Source organism: Pundamilia nyererei, unplaced genomic scaffold, assembly GCF_000239375.1.
Source record: "Pundamilia nyererei isolate P.nyererei 1_Seehausen unplaced genomic scaffold, PunNye1.0 scaffold00163, whole genome shotgun sequence".
Classification (NCBI taxonomy): domain Eukaryota; kingdom Metazoa; phylum Chordata; class Actinopteri; order Cichliformes; family Cichlidae; genus Pundamilia; species Pundamilia nyererei.
In genome coordinates, this window is record NW_005187564.1 from 997,398 (window position 1) to 1,019,464 (window position 22,067).

At 41.8% G+C, this 22,067-nt stretch overlaps 1 protein-coding gene across 1 annotated transcript in view; it reads right to left on the bottom strand.

Annotated features, from left to right (window-relative positions):
- Nucleotides 1-22,067, bottom strand: part of gli2a (GLI family zinc finger 2a) — an 82,263-nt gene that overhangs the window by 57,307 nt on the left and 2,889 nt on the right. Inside the window, exon 2 of the mRNA XM_005745712.1 lies at nt 7,069-7,208. Coding sequence (XP_005745769.1) covers nt 7,069-7,183 — 115 coding nt within the window. The 5' untranslated portion in view covers nt 7,184-7,208. The remainder of the gene's footprint in view (nt 1-7,068; nt 7,209-22,067) is intronic.

A 22,067-nucleotide genomic window follows, 5' to 3' on the forward strand; every position in this document is an offset into this window, starting at 1 on the left:
GGAAGAGCCTGACCACAAACTGTCCGCCCCGAGACCAACTCAGCCATATGAACTGGGCCTGTTTATATAAGCACCTCCCGCCTGTGTTTACAGCTAGCACACATTTTTGTTTTACCACGTCTAAACTCCTCGGACGTTTATTTGGCTTCACTTGAACTGTGAGTGTTAGGGCTACATTAGCGGATGAAAGTAGCCGAGGCTGGCAGACTGGGAACTCTAGTCTGAAGGATACTGAGGATTACGCTGGGGCGGAGAGGTCGAAAAGCGCAGTCGCTGACTTTCAACAAGTTCTTTGATAACATGGAGCATCTTCCCATGGCAAAAAAAAAAAAAAAAGCAGTTGCTTGAGCCGACACCTTAGAGAAGAGTTATAGGCACCTTCTTGGGCAGATTTCCATGAGTCCACAAACAAAACAGGCAGGAAGTGTCTGAGAGGTGGGGGCATGGATTACACTCTGCATGCTGGGAAAGGGCTTTCTGCTTAAGAGAGGATGAAGCACAAAAAGAAAAAGGGAAGTGCAAGGAAGGGACTTCAAGGATAGGGAGAGAAAGCTGGTTGACGGGGTGTTGGCTAATCCCCTAAAGCATCCATATATTGCCTCCACCTCCTCTCCCTCTACTTGTAAACTACGAGGAATGTAGCATGTTGTCTTTGGTTCTTGTGCGTGTAGACGCCTCTGGTACAGAGAGATTTATATCCACAGACATTGCCCAAAGCATACCACATTGCTTTTTTAATTCTGGAGGCTTTGAAGCAGAGGCGGAGCTCCAAAGAAACAACCAGTATCAGAATTGTCCTCTCATTTGAGCCTGATTTATGTTTGCTAACCACATTAGAGAGCTGCCAAAGGCTGTTAGCCCTCCATTGAGTTGGCATACAATAGATTCAGAAAATACAGTGTTAACATTGGGCTGTTTAATATTTTTCTCTCCGGCTGTCTTCTAAGCAATCTGTAAAATAAACATTTGTCTTGTGATATTCTTTTTCAAAAGTAGAAAGAAATGTCTCTGTGGTGCTTGGAGCTCGTTAGGAATTCCTCTGAACTCCTTGGTTGGACTCAAGTTGGGGTTTCTTTGCTATAAACATAAAAAAGAATACTGGGAATGTATTCATAATTCAGTTTTACATAAAATACCCAAATGTTTGATTATATACCATAAATTAGACTGGAAACCCTTGTAGCCAATTGATCCCAGTCTCTGGAGGACAGCCACACCATTGCTTCTTATTGCCTCCTCTTGTACTTATTTTGTAGGCCAGCCACTTTGTGATGAGAACTGCCTACAATAACTAATGATAAAGGCTTCAGCAAAAGCTCAGGGATCAGAAATGAGTGTTTTTGGCTACAGCACAGCAATCAGCAAGGCCAAAAAACAAAACAAGATGTCCTCCTTCTGCTTTCACTTAGCATATCTAATCTTTGAATTCTGTCTTAGCCAGCCAGAGGCCTAAAGTGAAACACTAGATAAGACAGAGAGGCAGACATAGACATCAGGATTACTTAACTGTTCATAAGAGCCACATGAATTAACTTAAGCGCCCAGAAAGCCAGTCAACCGTTCAAGTATTGTAAGAATGCTAGCTGGTGGGAAGATGTGAATATGAGATGCGATCAAAGAAGCTACTGAAAAAAGTTGCTAAAAACCAAATTTAAATTTGGCTGATCACCAGCTCAAGATCATCTTCACACCGACCTCTGGACCCTTTTCAGTGTGGCTGCTATGTTTAGATCGCTTCACAGAAGTCATTTTATGACCTCTGCAAATTTTTATTTTTAGAAACAACATAGTCTAAAGCTCTGCTAACAGTCTCAACTTAGGGGATGAGTTCATGGCTCAAAATGTTGCAACCCACTTGTCACGCATTGCTTTGAAGCTTACACCTAGAAACTTCTGGACATTCCAACATCTTCATTGCCTAGGTAACGCTCTAATGTGTTTACCATGAGATCATATCATATTATCAATGACTTGAACTGGAAATTGGCAAAATAGATTTTGACTTGCTTCTTTCTGAAGATGCTGTTCATGTCCATGTCCATGTGTAAAAAGACAAATTCAATGTTTCCAGCCTGAGCTTGCGCAGACTTAAGACAGGTTCTTAACCTAATATTTCTTTAATACACACTTTCTAATGTGCCTTGAAAGATTCTAAGTGATGTTAAATTCAGTTTTAATGCTTTATGTCATTTCACGTAAAGCACACAGTGCTAGTGTTTTTGACCTCTCCAGACAATCAGATCACTTGTTTTGATGTTGAACTGACATCAGTCTGTTTACTTGAAAAATGTACATTTTTAAAATTTCATCCATTTCCATTGCACTTTTGGTAAAGTAGCATCAGAAGTCTTGAATTTAACTTGTTTCTGCCTGTAGTCACTTGGTTGAAACACATACTGGAGCTATCAGGTATGAAATCTAAACAGGTATAAGCCGATCCTGCAGACAACAAAGCTATAAATCTGGAAATAAAAGCTGTAAATTGAAAGTCTTTCCGGGACAGAAACAATATCGGCATCTCTTGAAGTCATCCTTGGAGGACAGCAGTGAGTTCCTGATAGTGTGCTGCTATAGACCCTGACAGGAAAATAAACACTGGGACTTGGTCAATAGGCCTTCCTGTAAGCTTGTTGCTTGCAAGTCTTCTCAAGTATCAGGGAAGGCATTATTGATATGTTACAAAATGTTACTGTAAATGACAACTGATAAGAGTCGATTCCCTCTCCTCAGTGGGGATATATACTGTTAAAAATGAAACCCGTGACATGTTTGGTGGCTTTCAGACCCAGGGGAGGTGGGTTGTTTTTTTTTTGTGTAGCCATGTAATTCAATCTACAGCACCTCTTTAAACAGGACACATAACATAAGGTTGAATTTTTACTGCCAACTTAACTTGCCTCCTTCAAAGAATAATTCAGGAAGAATTGTGAGGAACTGCATTTTTCTTTTTTTAGTTGAGTACTTCAGGCATCACAAGATGAATTCTGTGATTCTTTCAACCAAGGTGGAGGGCCAAGGAGTTGAACCCCAAGGGGGGCACAGGGGTATAACATGAATGGAGTCATCCCTGCATAACTCTGGCCAGTGAGTGCCCCCACCCCCTCCTCCACCTCTGAACTGTTCGGTGGAACCACAGCAGTGTAAGAGCCTCATTTAGGAGCACAGAAAGAAAAGCAGAAATCTCTTTCTCAGGAAGATTAGTGGCTGTCCCTTTGGAGTAGCCCTGTGGACGGGGAGGGATGGGGGGAGGTCTATTTTTCTCTGGGACATTTTTCTCTGCCAGGGAGGGCCGTGACCCACTCCAGAGCACCATCCAGAGAAAGGCCCCGTGCATAAGGCAGAGACCTCAGCAGAGACCCTCAGACTCAAGTTCTGAGACTTACCCAATGATAACCATAATTAACACCCAGTTCCTTATCGCAAATCCACCCTCCACTCCCAGAAAGACCAATTATACTACACACCATGTCTTCATCCATCTATGCTACGCTTTCGGTACCTTTACGTGTAAAACAGCTTATCTCATGGGTGGTAACCTCTATGGTACTACAGCTGTACCCTTGTGGAGACCAGAAACCAGTCTTGAACCTTTGGTGAGAATTTTGGACTTTAATGTCAAGATACAAAGATCTTGACATTAAAGATCTTTGTATCTTCTAGTTTCTGAAACTGTGTTCAGCATAGGGCTAAAAAGCAAGAGATTCACCTGCTGACAGGTACCTGATTCAGAATAAAATTTTCTTAGTCCAATAAAATGGACTCAAACTTAGTAATCAGATGATTCCAGCATTTTAAATCTAGAAGAAAAGTTGCAGATGCAATTTGTTTTCTGCTTATTGTAATATATGATCCATTTTTAGCCTTCAGAAAGTTACTCATAGTTACCCTAATAAAAGGCCCCAAGGAGTTACATTCAAATACCCGTAGGAACAGAAACAGACGTTTTTTGGATTTCTGTTTCAGAGATATTTCGAGTTAGAGTAGTAAGACTTATTTCTGATCTATTTTCATGAGGAAAGACTGGAAGAAGTGATTTAATGCTTTTGCAGTAAGGGCTCTCGAAAGTGAGGTCATTTTTCTTCTATTGGCACTCTCCTTAGATACATCAGTGCTGAGAATAACTGTGGACATTACGTTTTATATGCTGAGGATCATCGATCTTTGCAAAGGCTTCACAAGCCTCTGGCAAATTCTAAGAAAGATGAAGACAACACTGTGGTTAGGCAGAAATAATCAGCATTACCCAGCTTGTCTGCTCCACTGGCCTCGTACAGTCAACACAAAAATGAGCGATGATGGAAAAATTCTCTCTGGCAAACTTTTTCTGAATATAACGGGAGTCGTAAAAGAACTCTGGCAGGTCTGTGTTTGAAACCGTCACTCTTCGTCAGTCGAGGTCAGAGGAGAGTAGCACATCTGAGCACATGTACACTTTGGTGCAAAGTGGGGAGGGGGTTGTATCAATCACAGGTTTCCCTTTGAAATTGTGAGATGTTTTACAGTCCTGGAAGTGGGCACCTAATCTGAACACATGTTATTCTGACATGCTGAAGCACTCGTAAATCCCTGGGCCTGGGAATCAGGTTGCGGGAGGCGAGCCTGTGGAAGCACGCCCTGCACCGAGACAGATGCAGGCTGTCACACAAAATGTGGGTGCCCATTTAAAACCATTAACAAGACCCTGAGAAACAAGTCTGATTCTTATCAGATGGACTCAATCTGATCTGGGCGTTTGTGCCAGCATTCCCCTTTCCCTTTATCCTCATCCTACTTCTTCTTTCCCCTTGGATCCTAACACACTCTCTTTATTAGAAACCAGACACAAACTTCCATTATGTTTCCACACTCAGAGACACAGACAAGTTCAACAAGGCAATGCAAGTCTCCATGAAACACAAGCAAAGTGATGAGATTCGTGACCAGCTGACAGAAGGGATTATGGAGAACAAGATGTTCACGGGTTGTTTCTCCTTGAGTTACACTATTCCATTGTGGAGTTATATTTTCAAAAATAACCTCACTGCATATGGACTATACAGGGGACCATTTGGTGTCACCGTTAAAGCTCAGAGTAATCATCCTTTTTCAACTTGCAGGGATACTGTTTTTTTTTTTTTGTATTAGTCCTTTATCCAGGTAAAAAATCTCATTGAGATTAAAAATCTCATTTTCAAGAGAGACCTGGCATCATGGCAACAAAAGTCAAAATACGCATACCACATAAGTATATAACATTTAAAACAAATACAATATCCCATACCAACATGTGTAAAATATACAATAACAGATCAAATTAAAAGTACATTAAAACAATCACGCTGAGTAAAAGAGTTATTCTCTCGTTCCTTTAAGTCAGACTTAAACTCTCCCAAGGTAACCAATTCTGATAATTGGTTTTAAAGTGAAACAAGGCTCCTAAACAGTCTGAAGGCTGATAAACCTGCGACTTATCACAACAAGAAACCTATAGCTCTTTTAAAATTGAACTATTATCCTTGTGCATCCAATAGTGTCACAGGCAGTGAGTGAATCTACTCACTCTAAAACACACCATGTGCTATCATGGTATTGTGGAAGACTGGCAGCATTTTATGTCCTGTAATGAGACCACATCGGTAATTTTTCTTTAAAAAGCATTTCCATTTTGGTCTTCCTAAGAGGAAGAAATTCTTTAAGAAGAGTGGATCTGAACCTAAACCTAAACCTTACACCCACTTGGTCAACGGAAATCCATCTGGGGTTAAGGTTAGGAGTAGGACGCGGGTACTTTTAAATGTAGTTTGAGTACTTAAAAATTCCATTTCAAATACGACTAAGCAGAACAAACAAGGCCCTAAAAGTTTACCAGTACAAAACTACTTGATGTATTCACAATCGTCCTATATTTTTTGTTTGAATCTGCATACTAATATAAGAAACGAAAAGGAGGCATAATCCAAATTGAAAGCAAAAGGCTTAAAACTATCTAATGACATACTAACGTCCTACTTTAAAGGTTCCCCTGTGTGACAAAGTGAGCTTTGTGATGGCAGGGCATCAGGCACTTCATTAAACAGTAAAACAACTTGAATTCGCTGCAGTGGCCTCTCACTTGATGCCAGAGCATCTTTCTGAGGGGGTTCAGTGTCCACCAGCCGGCGTTAGTAATTTATAACACTTGTACCTCAGAGGCCCCAACAAGGTCCTCCAACCTCGTTATGATGAGTTTTCATCACACACTCACTAATGAAAACATGAGCTCTCATCTTTTAATTATGAGACGAAGTCTTGGACACCCAGCACCCTCACTGTTACCTCACAAGCACAAATAACCCCTGATGGTTGCAGCCTGCTGCTTTTCAATGGGGCAAGGTTATGAAAATTCAACCCCCACAGCCTCCGTGACACACAATGGTCACAACTGTGTAAACGACTGAATAATTCATGTTATGGCAAGTGCAATATTTTCTTATCGCTGGTTTGAAAAACTTTTGGACCCTTTGTGGAGGTGCCAGAGAGGACGCACTGAAACGCCCTAGTTTCTCACCACGCATCCCTAAACAATTAATGCTCATGGCTCCTCTCATGGCAGGCCACCAAGCCCATCATTAAGCAGAAATAGCGCTAACGCCACAATGTCATACGACATCTTGTTAGCATTTCAAAGGTGCTTCCCTCCTCCCTCCTCTTTATCCACGGCCTCTGATACACCATGTCGTCCACTGCTGTGCCAGCCTTTTTTAGTAATTCATGAAATTTACACTCGGGAGGTGAGAACAAGGTCTTTCGACCTCATTATAACATTTTTTCATCACTCATTCTCTGACATCTCTGAAACACGCAGCCCCCATCTTTGAGCATTTTCATGTGCCACCCAACTACTTAGTGAGCAGCAGTTCACTGCAGTGCAGAGTGCAGAAACCTAAAGACAAAGGTCCAGATTCTGGTGTTTGAAGGCGCCAAAGAGAAGCTGATTTTTTTTTTTTAACAAATTACTTTGACAAGTATTATGTCAAAGCTCTAATCTGTCATGTCTTCTGCTGTACTTCCACCTTACAATGAGGAAAGAGCAAACGGATACGGATGTACCTCTGGTCAGAGTGGTGGGCGAGGGTTTCTTCGGGAGTTCTGAGAAGCTGCTTCCATCCAGACCAGAACTCTTACACTCCTTCTTGTCAGTTGCTGTTGGAGCTGAAGTTTCCATGCTGCTCTTCAATTTCTGTCACAAGCTGCAGAGGCAAGACACGCATAAGAACATAAGGTCAAAAAACTGATCAAGGAAAACATCATGTGGTGAAGGAAGTACTGTGCTGAACTCAAAGTCCTGCAGAAGCAAAAACAGCAAAATAATAATAATAATAATAATAATACAGAAAAGTCAGACAGTTGTATTAATGTATTATAGTAATGTATTAGTGTTCTGTCATTCTGGGAAATCAACTCAAAAAAACAATTTTCTTGCATTGAAAAATATTTAAACATTGTCCTTTTCTTCTAACGAGCGAAAAAGATACTCATCATTCTCACATCTAGCACACCAGTTCTCAAACTTTTTCTTGCATGCCCCTCTTCAGAAACTCAGACTAATTCCCACTTTACAGTCCACATTTATCTTCAATTATTAACATGAATAGTAACAAAAAATAAAAGCAAAGAACAAAAAACTGACCCCTTACAGTGGGTCAAATACCCCAACAGAGGGGCCCACCCCACAGTTTGAGAACCACTAGACTAACAAAAACAGAGCTAAGTTTAACAGAGCACAAATGTTTCCATTCACAAGCCAAACAAATTTCAACAATCTTTAAGCTACAAAATAGAATTTAAGTTGGAAAAAGACCCAACATTAAAATCTGGAGATTGTAGAATTGCACAGTTGGGCTTTCAGGAAGCCAAACATTAAATAAGTAAATTACTCTCAGCAATTACTGCTGACATAACAGACGGCACAGGAAGCAAGAGAGGTGAATTTTTTTTCATACTGAACTAACAAAAACTGTCTTGCTATAGTGTGTTTGTAGCATATCTCCATAGGTGTGCATATGTGTTTATTGGGCCAGTGTAACCGAAAAGCCTTGAACACACACACACACCCTCAGGTTTCTCAGTTTGATGTAATGAGTTCATGGAGCCCCTTCTGTTCCAATTGTAAATGTGAGTGGCCCTCAGCGCTGAGGTTTTAGCCTCACGCACTGTGTCAATACCTCCTCATGTCTGTGTGAAAGGCTCGATGACTTGGCAACCTGCCACTTGTTTGACTTGGTGGGACCTACAAGATCATCCTCTGCTGAGAGCAAATAAGACCCAGTCTCTCCATCCACCTCCCCCACCAGCCCCCCACCACCGGGCTGGCCTAGAAGGGAAAAGTCATTCTGGCTAGCTTGTGGTCGTTGCTTTTCCACATGCTTTCAGACACTGGTGAGAAAACGTTTGTCACAATGCTGGAAAGACAAGAGAATGAACAACTGCATGTAATCACAGGGGGGTGTTGGGTCTGCAGGTTTCTGTCCTATCCTCACACCTGTTTGCAGCTAGCTGATTAAAACAACCTCAGATCTTATAAACCAAATGTGTTTATGACCTAATATGTGCCCAAAGAACACAAACAACATCCAGAGGATATTAATTGTTGCTTATATACGAGAAACAAATGTGATTTTTGGCTGCAAAGAAACCACAAAATAATTCAGTTATACAGCACCTATCCACAACAACACCCGGCTCACTTTGTGTTAGGGAGGGTCACCTGATCCATCCCAAACTATAAGCTTTTTTAGAAAGCTTATATCTTAAAGTTTGAAGTCTAATCTTAAAATCAGAGAGGGTGTCTGTCTCCTGAATCCAAACTGGGAGCTGGTTCAACAGAAGAGAGGCCTGATAGCTGAAGTCTCTTACTCCCATTCTACTTTTAGAATCTCAAGGAACCACAACTAAGCCAGTGCTCTGTTGGGATTATATGATGCTATGAGGTCTTCAAGATAAGATGGGGCCTAATCAAGAGGAGAAGTATTTTAAAATTCAATTCTGGATTTTAAATTGCGCCAAAAAAGAGACGTTAATATAGAAGAACACGGATCTCTCTTTCTAGTCCCAGTTAGTTGTCTCATTGTGTATTTTGGATTGACTGAAGGCTTTTCAGGGAGCTTTCAGAGCAGCCTGATGATAATAAATTACATTTGTGGAGCCTATGTTGTAACATATTAAAACACGGGATGGTGTGACACCAGGTAAATACACAATTAGGAATGTGGAGAATGATACTGTCATTCAAATGGAGACCTAATTGCTCAGTGATCTGGTTCCTACCAGGCAAACGTGTGAAGCGTTGTTTTCGGTTTCATGTGGATTTCCAACATGTCATGCTTTATTGTGAGGTGTGCGTACTAGCAGCCATGTCTGTTACCCTTCGGAGGTGCCAGTCGCCTGTCAGTGAGCCAATGTAAGCCGATTAGAGGTGGGCGACTAACAGGTTTAGGCTACATCTGTTTCTTTTTTTCTGCTGCCAAAAATGTTGCTGAGCTCGCCAGCGAGCCATCTCGTCTCTGAGAAGTCCGTCACTCTGACATCACCTTAGTGATAGAATCTAATTTGCTCTTTCATGGGCCTTTATCGTATTTAGACTTGGCCAAAAAGCCGACTAGTTTTTGGTGGTGATCCCTGTTGGCTCGGATAAGATGTGCCCATGAACAGACCAGAGCTCGGAGCAACCGTGTTCGCCTTTCAAGCAGCCTGACTGAGAATCCTCCCCTTAACATTGCCGCCTGATGAACATCTGGCATCGCATTAATGGCCGTTTCCATGCTTTTACAGCAAGCCAACTATTTGGTTTCCAGTTGCCTCTGAACCTCGAGCCAATACTTAGATTAAGAGGGGTTTGGGGGTGCAAACACCTTTAAAGGTCGTTTAGCAAGAAACGAATAAATAAAAAAACAGGTGCAAAAACTGTCAATAACTGGAAAATTTGAGCACATTTTTGAAAAAGTGGCCCCAACTTCACCCTCACTCATCCTTCCTTAATACCTTGGAGCTGTTACATTACACCCTCCACCCCCCTTAACCAATCTCTCCCTACAGGCAAGACCCTGTTGCCCCCGATGACAGGGGAGCCCAGTTCTGACGGGCTGGTACAGGTGTCAGGAACTAAGCGGACAGATGGCAGGGGCCAAAGGCGAACAAACAACAAGGGTGCACTTCTTTACTCATCTTCTGGTTGGCTGGGCAGCCTGTCGCAGGACGAGCAGCGTCCCCCCCCCCCATCCACCCTCTGGTGTCATGTGACCACAGGCTCAGAGACTTCAGAGGGCAGAGCAGGCATCTGATTGAGTCTTCTTTTTTTATGTTACACCTGAGCAGAACCCAGGCTTTTAAATTTATCTGGTCTCTTACAGGACGGTCACTGGAGGCGATGCTCTACAGACGGCCTCAAAATTCTGATGATCGAGTGATTTCCTGGAAGTGCAGAGCTAAAAACACCACAGCAATGTCAGTCTAACAACAAAATCCCAAAACAAGACTTACGCAGATTGCAGTTCTAAATGATTTATTTTGTTCATCTGAATGCAAAGCTGCTTTTCTTTGCCTGTGGTTAAGGCCAGACTAACCATATCCGAAACCTTAAGCTTCACTTTCATCTTTGTTCTTGCTCCTTCCTGCCACAAAAAACTGGATGATTTTCCCCACTTCAGTGAATTATCTTGCAAACATTCAAAACTGCTATTTAGAAGTGAGCACAGACACAAAGAAACATCTTATATTTATTTAATTACCCAAATCCTTCCCTTCCTGTCACATGCAGTCTGCTGAACATATTCTAGATTTATAATAAATTATTGTATTTGATGATTCATAGAAAAGGAGTAGTTTATAGGAGAGATTGCACATCTTGATTTTCCTTCCCCAGGACTTTGCTACGATGGACGGTCCAGGCGTGCCAGTAACCGCACAAGGCACCGGAAAAAGACTGAGGTAATGGGGAGTTGTCACTGATATGTTTTCTGCTTCGAGGCTTAACCTCTTAAGATCCATCAGGTCACCTAGGATTAGTGTTCAGTTGATGTCCCCCCATTTTCATTGACGTTTTGCCTGTTTGGAAGATCAAATGGAAAACTTTAGCACAAAAAAACTAACCCCAAAATGTCTAACACCTCATTTGAAATGTATCATCTTCTACTTTATATATTTTTAAAAAAAAGGCTATTCAGCATGTGGCTAAAACCAAACCAAGCCCTAGATGAGCTGCCAGTGACCTAAGATCATAGGAGAGCCATATCATTCCATTTATTTCTGAGCAAAATCATTTGTTGTGGGAGCAACGATGAAAGCAGTAGTGAGAAAAATCGCCTGCTTAATGAATTTGCTCTTCACGTCAGGATTGATTTTCCCCTGGTCTCGCCTGCTTTTGTCTGAACTCCTCTTCCGCTCTCTGTTAATTTACCTTCTGCCCCCTTCGTCTCAGACGTGCAGGACTTTTGTTATGAGACCCGGTGTGTGTTTTTCTTAGCGCCTCGTTCAGTTTCAAGTGTTCCTCTCCTCCACTACCGTTCAACAGCTCCCCTTTCACCAACACTGAAAGGAATGCAAACACACATCAAAAGAGGCCCTCTCATTCTGAAGATTTCCAGGCTTTGCTCTTCTTACTTTCTTCCTTCCTATCTTTCAGTGAATGCGATCCGTATGCTGGTAGGCTCTCTTTCCTGGCAGCGCGCACACACACACAGTCAGTTTCTCACACCAACTGCTGTCCCACACTCTGCTCACTTGGCAAACAAGGGACAGACGGATAAGTGAGGTCTCCAGCCCCTATGCCACCTGCAGACCTCTCTGCTCGGGTTTCTGATGGTGACACTCATGCAGGTTAACAAAACAACTAAAATGAGCCAAAATATGGTTTTGTTTTACATATTTTTGGATCTTCATCACACATTTTGTTTTGGAGCCATGATTAAGATGAAAGACTTTTGATCTTTTTTTTGAGGTATTGTAGACTTTGGATTGTATACTACTCTTCATATTTTCTTATTTGTCACCTTTAACATCTTTAACCCTTATGAGTACCTCCTGATCTGCCATCTTTTTGGTTCAGATTTGGTTACATTTAGGTGACTAAGCCTATTAGATTAAAGTTGTCCTATGACAGGGATAATTCACATAAGCTGAAAAAACTGCTAAACCATTAAGTTTGCTTAACTAAAAGCCAGCTCTATAGCGTGACCAGCGGTGGATAGCACTTTTATTTCTTGTTACCGGGACGGTGTCCCACATTTGTATTTGCTCTACTTTATAGAAGTCAGAATACTTGGCTCTAACAAGAAACATGCCACTCAAAAAGAGACCTGCAGATGTACGGATGCATTCCTATTGAAACCTAAAGATGGTTACCAGACAGAACAGCAGCTCAAATAACGGCTGAATAACTACTGAGACACAAAATGGGAAAACATGGGTGAAGGAAGGCTATTTTATAAGAATCTTTCACGTATGCTTACTGTATTTACTTAATAGTCAATCTGGGGGAAAAAAAAGAATCCATTTGTTTTTTAGTTATTACCTTTTTGACCAATCTATATTCTGCATAGTTTGTTAATTACATTACATATAACCTCTTACCATATTAGGGTGTTTCACATTGTCCCACCCACATTTGGTTTGTTGGAATCTGATCACCACACACCCCGTATGCTAGCATGCTTCAATAAGGCTGGCTAGCTTGGATCGAACTCACAATCTTTTAAAATGCAGTGACACACAATGACCACTAAACCATCTAACTGATGCCTTGATAATTGTATAATTTATATTTTTACTTATTTACTCTCCGTAGGAACAGAATAAGTTTCATGTTATTTTTAGGTTACGTAGGAATTCTTCAGCTGTCAGATCTAATTTACAGGTAGACAGGTGTACGGTGCACGGAGGGGAAGTGCTGGTGACAGGTTCACCGCAAGTTTCTTTTTTTTTTACTGTGCTTTTGTTGCATCCCCTGCGTATTCAGAGAGCTCACGGCAAAATGTGGACATAAAAACATATGGTTTCCCCCTCTCATGGCCAGCTCTAACCACCTTGGCTGGACTTTCTCCTTGACTCTGTGACAGTTTCATAAGTAACCTTTAATTTAACTTCCCAGACGTTCTCTCCATGAGAGCATTTTTCACTTACCAAATGCTTCCTTCCTGAGACTATTCAGCTCATTTTTGGTCTTGGCTGCAACACTACCTAACAGTAAAATGGCAGTACTTTTTAAACCACACTCTAAAACTTTCACCTTTGGTTCACCACATTTGAGACTGTATTCAGGCAAATGTCCATTACTTAAATGTTTTAACTTTTTGATTTCTGCATGTTGTTTTCGGTGCCAGAGTAAAGAACATAGGTCATGGTCATGTGAAAGTAAAGTCATGGGGTAATGACCCACCGTAGATATGCTTGTTAGGTACTAAATCTTGAGATTATGTGGAAAACTTAGAGTTTTTTGACCAAGTATTATACCTTTATAGTCATAATAACCAATACCAATAAAACGGGTCACTCAACTGCGTTGGCCCTCTTTCTCCCAAGAGTTTATTTCACTTGAATTTATAGTTTTGGCTGGGTTTGCAGCCATGGCAGCATGCTGTTTTCAGTGATAAATCTCTAAAAACCCAACAACAGTTCATCATTTAAGAACTAAAAATCCAACATTTCCCTTAAAAGTTGGTGGAGATCAAAGGTAAACAGGATAAGACTGAACTTTGGGATGACCACTGAATGGTAACATGGCTCAACTGTAGTCCACCATATAAAATTAAAAATATGAAAACATGTCAGAGTTGTTTTTTTCTTTATTCTTCCCCTATGTAGCTACAAATCTGTTACAAATGAAAAAAAAAAAACTCTTAGGATACAATATTACAAATATTTGACATCATGCAAAATGCAGATGTCTTGTAAAACGGAAGATGTGACCTTGGCACCTTTAAACAAACCCTCAACTCCTTTCATAACACCATAAAACTACTTAATGTGGTTGATGTTGTTGTGGCAAAATCTGTACCCCATCACTGCAAAACAGTCTGTATCAGACTAGGAATGTTTTTGTTGACAGATGATATGCCAAAATGGACGGCGACTACAAAGACCTTTGGGAAAAGACAAGTTTAGACTAGGACAGGACACATTCTCCATGGGTGAATCACTTCTGTGCGGAGAAATGTCTCCCTTTGAGGATTTGAAGCTCAGGTCTGAAGGATCATGAAAGCAGTTGAGACGTGAGAGGCCTGACAGCAGCACGTTATCCATTAGTTTGATTCAGAGGTCGAAATTACCACAGGCTGCCTCACATGTATAGCTTCAGGTCAGCCAAGCAGAAAGGAGACGATTGCCACAATATGCTTTCTCATTGCCAGGGTGAAGGTTGTTTTAAGGGTTAAGCACTTAACTTGGCTGAGCTACTTTAAGATCTTTGCTTTAAGAGCAATTTAACGTGCAGTGAATCAAAGGAAGCCTGCAAATAATTTCTTATATCAATTAAAACCACTATGGCTCATATGTGTGAGCCCTGTTTTCAATCACAGGCATGTAAATCGGGGATTACTGAACTATTTTCTCCATTGCATTCCATGTTTGTATGAATCTACTATCCATTCCAAATGTTTACAATGTGCACAACACACTGGGGGAACCAAATCCCTCACCAAAGACCAAGTATCCAGTGGATTGCAGATCATACAGAGTAATGAGAAGCTAACAACTGATGTAATATAAAAGGCATCTAAAACAGCAGAGAGAAAAAAGCCCTGTGGATGAGTTCTTACTCCACCCCTGAACCTGACCTTTCCTTCTAGTAAAGGCAATATCCTGTGGTTGATCTCTTTGTCTCTCTCAACCAACAGAAAACAGATGTGGAGCTCGTGGCCTATATAGTACACGGTCACCAGCTGGAGGGGAAGATACATGAATGTGATTTTTTTTTTGTAATGGTCCTAACACTGTCAAAGGCAAAAAAACCCCCCCCAAAAAAACGAGTTTGGCGCAAATTTAGGTGTCACTCACATTTTCTTCCTGTTAAAAGAGAGTTTTTCTTTCCCACTGTCACCAAATGCATTCCCAAAGTCAGCCTTTGATCGCTGGGGTTTTCACCATATTATTTTATAAAATATATAGTATGTAAAACACCTTGAGGTGACTGCTGTTTTGATTTGGTGCTATATTAAAAAAACTGAATTGAATTGTTTTGATCTCTATTGAACGATTACATGAAAAAGGGACAAAAAAATATTTGCCACGCATTCTTCTGCTGTGTAACCTTACACCTTAGCTGCAAAGTGGGAATGCTTTAATTTTTGCAAGTATTCACTTTTTTGCAAGAAGAAATGTCACAGGACTGCCGAATTTATCACAATTCACGGAACAACTATGCCTGCGCCAAAGTTCACAGCAAGTTTTTTTTTTTTTTTTTAACATTTTCAAGTTATTTTAGCCAGTGTGGCCCCACCACGCTGGTCTACAACAAGCATGCAAATCATTAATCAAACCATTAACTGATAAGCTGACGAGTTAGAAAGTTCTCATTGCTTGCATATCTCAGCTGAATGAAGCTGAGTCTGTATCCATGTAATGTGTGTTTTAAGTCCCAGCTGTCACTGGTGCCACCATGCACACTGCTGAGTCGTGCCTCCCTCTCTGAAGCATTTGGCCGGGGGCCATTCATCCTAAACGTGCTGTTAGCACTCACTCTCGACCACTCCAGCTGTCACTGACCTCGACCACGACATCAGCTAAACTGCCACTCTGCACGTCTGTGTTCGGACGCTCCAACGAGCCAATGTTGGCATTTGCTACACTCAGGTTTCACTGTGGTGCAGCTTCCACGTCGTTGTGGTGAGTTTAGTAGAAGTGTCTGATAGCTGACAATCTGCATGTGTCTGCATCGGCCACTCATGCCAGCTGCTGCCAATTCACAGTCAAAGCTTTAGTCACAGCAGAGGGACTCCCATTGAAGTTTGCTGTGCATGTGTGTTTATGCAGGCATCCAAAGCAGCTGTCAAAGCGCATCTTCAGATGAGATCCTAGTTGACCAGTAACAGTTATCAGGACCTAAAGTGCATTTTAATTTTTTATTTTAAATTTTTCCCCCACAAGCTGCATGTCTTTGGACGGTGGGAGGAAGCCGGAGTACCCGGAGGGAACCCACGCAGACACGGGGAGAACATGCAAACTCCACACAGAAAGACCCCGGCCTGATGTTGGAATTGAACTCAGGACCTTCTTGCTGTGCGGCAACAGTGCTTGTGGGGATAGGTTAATTGGATAACCCAAATTGTCACTAGGTGTGAATGTGCAAATGAATGTGAGTGCGAATGATTGTTTGTCCCTGTGTGTTAGCCTTGCGACAGACTGGCGACCTGTCCAGGGTGTACCCCGCCTCTCGCCCTATGACAGCTGGGATAGGCTCCAGTGCCCCCCGCGACCCTGAAAAGGATAAGCGGAAGTGAATGGATGGATGGATGGATGGATTTTAAATTTTTCACTAAAACTAATAATTACACCATTAGCTGCTAATTTCCACACTCCCAGTTTGTATTGCAGACTTTCAGTTAGTTACTCAGACATCTCTTCTGCTCCAGAAAGAGCCTCAAAACTTTCCAAGAAGCTGAGAAGCTGAGCTGTGGTTCTCGATTGATCCTTATGTGTAGAAATGGTAGACCGTCCCTTTTCCCGTGTGCTTTTATGTGGCTGCTTCAAACTCTAAAAGTACTAAATGTGTAGCTCAAGGTGAGCCAAATGGCACTGTCCTCTAAATGCAAGGATTAGATTTAGTGTTAGAAAAACCACTTTAATGAAGCTGCATTCTTTAACCTAGAGCGTGACCTTCTTATGTCAGGCCCATATGAAAGGTAACATGCGCTTTGCTGTTAAACAACCTTTTTCTGCCGTCTTCACCTGAATTTTTTCACCCTGGAATCCACTGCTGCCCTGCGACCATGTTTTGGCATTACTGAGTTCACGCTCAGAGCAGCCTGACATTACAGAAGTTTTGCATGTGAAACAAATTAGAACAAAAATGGGCCCTGAAGATAACACGGCGAGGTTTTCATCCTACTTTCTCTCTAATGAGCTGATTACAAAACACAAGCAGACCTCTTTTTGGACCCAAGCCACAGAGAGAGAGGAGAGGATGGCAGCAACAGAAACGCCATGAGGGAGGAGGGGGAAGGTTTGGAGGAACTTGCTGAAGACAACCACATGTCTCTATATCCTAGCTTAACTCTGAGCTCCGACTCTTGTCTCCGGCTTCTATCTGAGAGGAGACTGTGGCCTGGCACTGAGTCAGCGTGATGTGGAATCTAATATTTCCCATCATATGGAAATGTAAGAAAAGGAGCCCAGCTGCCCTGCCCTTAAGGCTGCGTTGACTTTGTAGCTATGGGAGGGCCTGGTGTAAATCACAACTTACAAACTCCCTGCCCTCTCCCCTTCCCAACACAAACCCCAGAGTTAGGAGCACAAACAGATCCCCCTCCTCTCTCTCTTTGAGCACGATGGCTGCATTTTGCTGCGAGTGGCCTCTGCGCAAACCCCGATCTCTGCCTCTGCATCAGATTAGGGCCAACGGCAAACAACACAGACAATACTGCATTGTCTGTTAGCCTGTGTCAGTCTATCTCACAGCTCTCCACCACACAGAAAAAAGCCTGCTGGGTGTTTAATGAGGAAGTGACAATGATACAGTGAAGGGAAATCAGAAATCCTCCTCATCAATGGCACTAACAGCTGATTCCACAGCCAGTCAGGGGGGCAACATGGACTGAAGAAAGCATGCATGAGCTTGGAAACATTACTCTGCCTTCCCATGTGGTTTCCATTTGTTCACAATAAACAGGACACCATCATCACTTTCTACAGACTCAAATATTTTGGGAAGACAGTTCGACTTAGTCTAAAGATGTGAAGTTCAATCTTTAACCTTTTTTTATTTACAATACGCACAATATGAGAATGCAAATGTCCAATTTTAGTCTGGATATTAAACACCTTGACAACATTTGATTGTGCCCGTGTAAAAAAAACTATTTCCCAAAGTGTGAACAGGTCAAAGGTCGACTATTTCACTGTGCTGTGTGCTACATTTAATAAAAAGCAACTGTGGACAATATCTGAAGCTGATTCTCTGTAAGGGCTACATGTGCAGAAGAGTGCAGTGCAGTTTAGGCGCCAACTTTCTGTTTACATCTATAAATGCTAGCTACAACAGGAAGTGACCATATCTGAATGAAGTGGTAAGTTTTCACCTGATCATCGCTGAAATGCTTTGCAGTCTGCCTCTGTAGACTGTATGGGAGCATACAGACACAGTTTAATAAAATTCTATAATTTCACTGGAGCTTGGACTTCTTTGATATCAGTTAGTACAAATAACCGCACAGCAGCCATATTATTGGTCCGATAATTTCATTAAAAATGCTTCAAAAGGCTCAGGCAGCATAAACACAATCCAGAGGTCCAGGTCAGGGACGAGGTGAAGCCTAGCAGACAGCTATCAACTACAGCCATCTGTCAGTCAAAGAGGCCACGCCCCCTAATGATGCAAAATATGCAAAACAATTTAAACAGGTGAGTTAAAAATATCACACAATTAAAGCTGTTGCGAAGGGGAAAATTAGCTATAGAGACGGAAAATAATTTGTTGCTCTCATGTGAAGTTGGACATCACATGGACGTCTATGGGCACTAACAGACTGCTGGAGCCTCAAGTGGACGTTAAAGGAACTGCACCTGTTGATGTTTCCATGTTGGTTTTATTTTTCAGCTCTTGAGGTTACTGCTTGTAGCTGATACAGGCTAATAATGTCTGGTAATTTACCATTTTTCTAACGGTCCAAGCCAGAGACAAACACTTCATCACTTAGTCACAGGACTAAATTAAAAATATTCAGTGTTCGGCTTAAAAAAAACATCCAACCTGTCACTTTCCTTTGTCCACAGAGTTTATCTTGCGGTGAGATAATAGAATAAGTTTCACCACCCCACCCCCCCTCCCTCCCTTCCTGCAAATGAACTGACCTGTGGTGACCTGGGTAGGGTTTCCCCGCAAGACCCCCGCTCTGTGACCACCATTGTTCCTTTGTAAGCTGATAGACAATGATGATGTTAGACCTGAAACACTTTTGGGAAACCAGGCTTGAGATGAGTCAGTGGAGAAGCGTCTGTGAAGAGTTTGACCGGGCTGTGTGTTTGTCCACCGCTGCTGCTGATGACACATCGTGCATCACACCAAGTACAGTGTATACAAGAGTGGATGTGTTTAAGTTTTCCTCCCTCTTTGGAGAGTCTCGAGCTGGCTGAGGTAGAATTACATGACAGAGGAAGGCGATCGTTAGACCCTCAGTTTGGCTCAGTTTCCCTGAAACAACTTATTTCCGCCGCAATCGTGTTGAAGATGAAGGAGAAAGGCTGCAGTGATTGACGAGGTCAATCGGCCTGTAATGAGCTTGTCAGTTATTTTACTGCACAGCCCTTAAAACGGCTTGTTAAAACTACATTATCCTGCATTTTCACATGTGTTCTCACAGGCCATGTGTGCTCCTTTTGAATGTGGCGTGACCTCTGTTTCTGTGCCGAGATTCGAGTGGCCACTCGTACCCGCTCTAGTGTAAAGAGGACGGAGCCCAGCCCGGATATGATGTGAGCCTCTTTAACCTCACGCACTTGAGTCAGAATTGAACGGGACGCCTCGAGGGGAGAGAAACAACAAGTGTTAAAACAAGCGGGGATTGTCCTGCGCCGCCTGCCATGCCAGAAGCAAAGGAGACGGGATTGAGTGAAGGGCTCTACACATGAATGTAAGCGGCCATCTCTCTCTTTCGCTCGCACACTTTCCCCTCCGTCTGAAGTGCAGGCTGACTGTGAAAGATGGCGGTTGCACGCCGCCTTTTACTGCCGCTCTAAACACCCATTAAAGTCTCATCAATTCATCCCTGCACATTTTAGTTCTCAGCACACCTCCCCACCCCGTCTGTCTGTGTGCTGCGGGTCTCACAGTGAGTCTCATCATCACCAAATCAGAGTGTCTAACAGATTTCATTAATACAATATCAGATATTTCTCACTTGGTCCACATGTCAGCTTTGAGCTACACATTTCATTATGTTTTATTTTCTAAATCATAATCATTAACTTCGGGTTCAGCAAATTGAAATAAAACAAACCAAATTAATTATTTTACAGCATTTTTTTGTGATGGTGAAAATCAGTCGTTATATATTTAATCCCTGCATACAAACCTATACTAACACACAAACACACATCTTGCTCTGTAAGAGGTGTGTGATCGCACTTATCATCCCCTCAATAATGTGAATATTTAACAATTATGTTTTTTTTGTCTTTTAAAAGAGAAAGAGAAACTGATAATGAAACTGATGATATCATGTTTTCTATATTTTTAAAAAAGCACAATGGCCGTGACAGACGTGAAGACAGAATTGTGAGTTTCCTGATCTTTTTGACCCCTCAAATTTCAAGTCAAAACCCTTTTTTTAAAAAGCACACCACACAGCGTGAAAAAGAGGGAGAAATAAAACCATAACAGCCACGTCGATATGATAAGCAGAAGAACTCAAAGAAAATATATAAGTAGAGTAAGTAACGGCATAAAAAAAACCCATTAAAGACTCAGAATGGACAAAAATCCTGAGACACCACAGCCTGAAGTGAAAACAAATTAAAACAGAAAGTAATCTTAAGTTGTCAGTTATGGGACTCTCACAGAGACGGTCGCTTCAGGTTTTAAGGCGTGCTCAGAGAAGATTTTAGCAGGATAACTAAAAGCTGGTTTCAAACCGAGCTTCTCCAGAACCTTACAGAGCATCATGCGTGCTGCCTCCTCCACGCTCTGTTCAGGCAGATCACTCACCTAAAGCACATGGAGTGTGAATGCATCTGAAGCTGAGTATTTCCTGCTTTACGCTCAGACTGGTCGATTATTCAAATATTAAAATTTCACTTAGAGTGGTCTTCCAATCATAATGAAAATCAATCAATCAAATCAATTTTCTCTTTAAAGATTCAATCTTTTTTGTGCACCTTAGCGCACCTACAGTAGTGTGCTTTCACCTCTCCCTAAAAGCTTAAATCTAATCACTGTTTAGTTCAGCTCAAGCCAAGATGGTTTAAAACACCCTTTGGTCAATGAGATCAACAAGAAATAAAAGTTTTAGAAGGAAGGATGTTGTCTGCAGCAGATTAGGTTTTAGCTTCAGCTCTTAAATTTTAGGTTCTTGGGCCTAAAGTTCAATTTAAAATTTTGAACTTGAACTGAAACTATCTCACCCTGACTCGGTCCAAAATTAATGTCTGAAAAACAACTTTGCAAAGCTGAGCAGGGACAACATGACTCACGGTTTTCTATTTACATTTAGTTCATCAGTCAGGGAAAAGAGCTGCAGCTGGTGACGGACTGCCTGTCAGGAGCCTGGAGGACATTTCCCGGTAGCCCGAGGCTCATTTTGGCTCGCTACAAACTCGAACGGTAATAAAGCAACAGGCAGGCAGGAGTTAACAGGCCTTTCACGACCGACTCATCAAGATCGACTCCCGCTCTCGCACACAGACTCTCTCACTACCATGTCCACGACGCTCAGGCGTGCACATGCTTCTGCTCCTCTGCCAGTAGTGTTTAAGTTTTTCAAAAGAAAATGAAGGGAGGCGGAGGAGAGAGAGAAAAGAAGAAGAAGAAGATGAAAAAGGCCCAAAGATGCAGTTACAGACTGAAATGACAGTCTGAGGCCAGCTCAGTGAAAACAGGAGCAAAAACACACACACACTCTGAATATATGGGTGTCGTTCTCAACTATTTTTCATAATCCTTTAATATAATCATTTAGCTCACTTTTGTATTTTCATCTGCTTTTAAAAATAAAATAAAATCAAGTAATTGTTTTGTGTCGATTAGCTAATATCGCCAGATTCCTCTTGACTCTTTTTATTGGTGCCTCCACAGCCTTGGAATTGAGTTTTCTAATCCACATAACTTTCCAAAAGAGGTGTCTAGTGCCTGTTTGATCAGCATACTGTTATTACATATCATATGCTGTAACAGCGAAAAACAACAT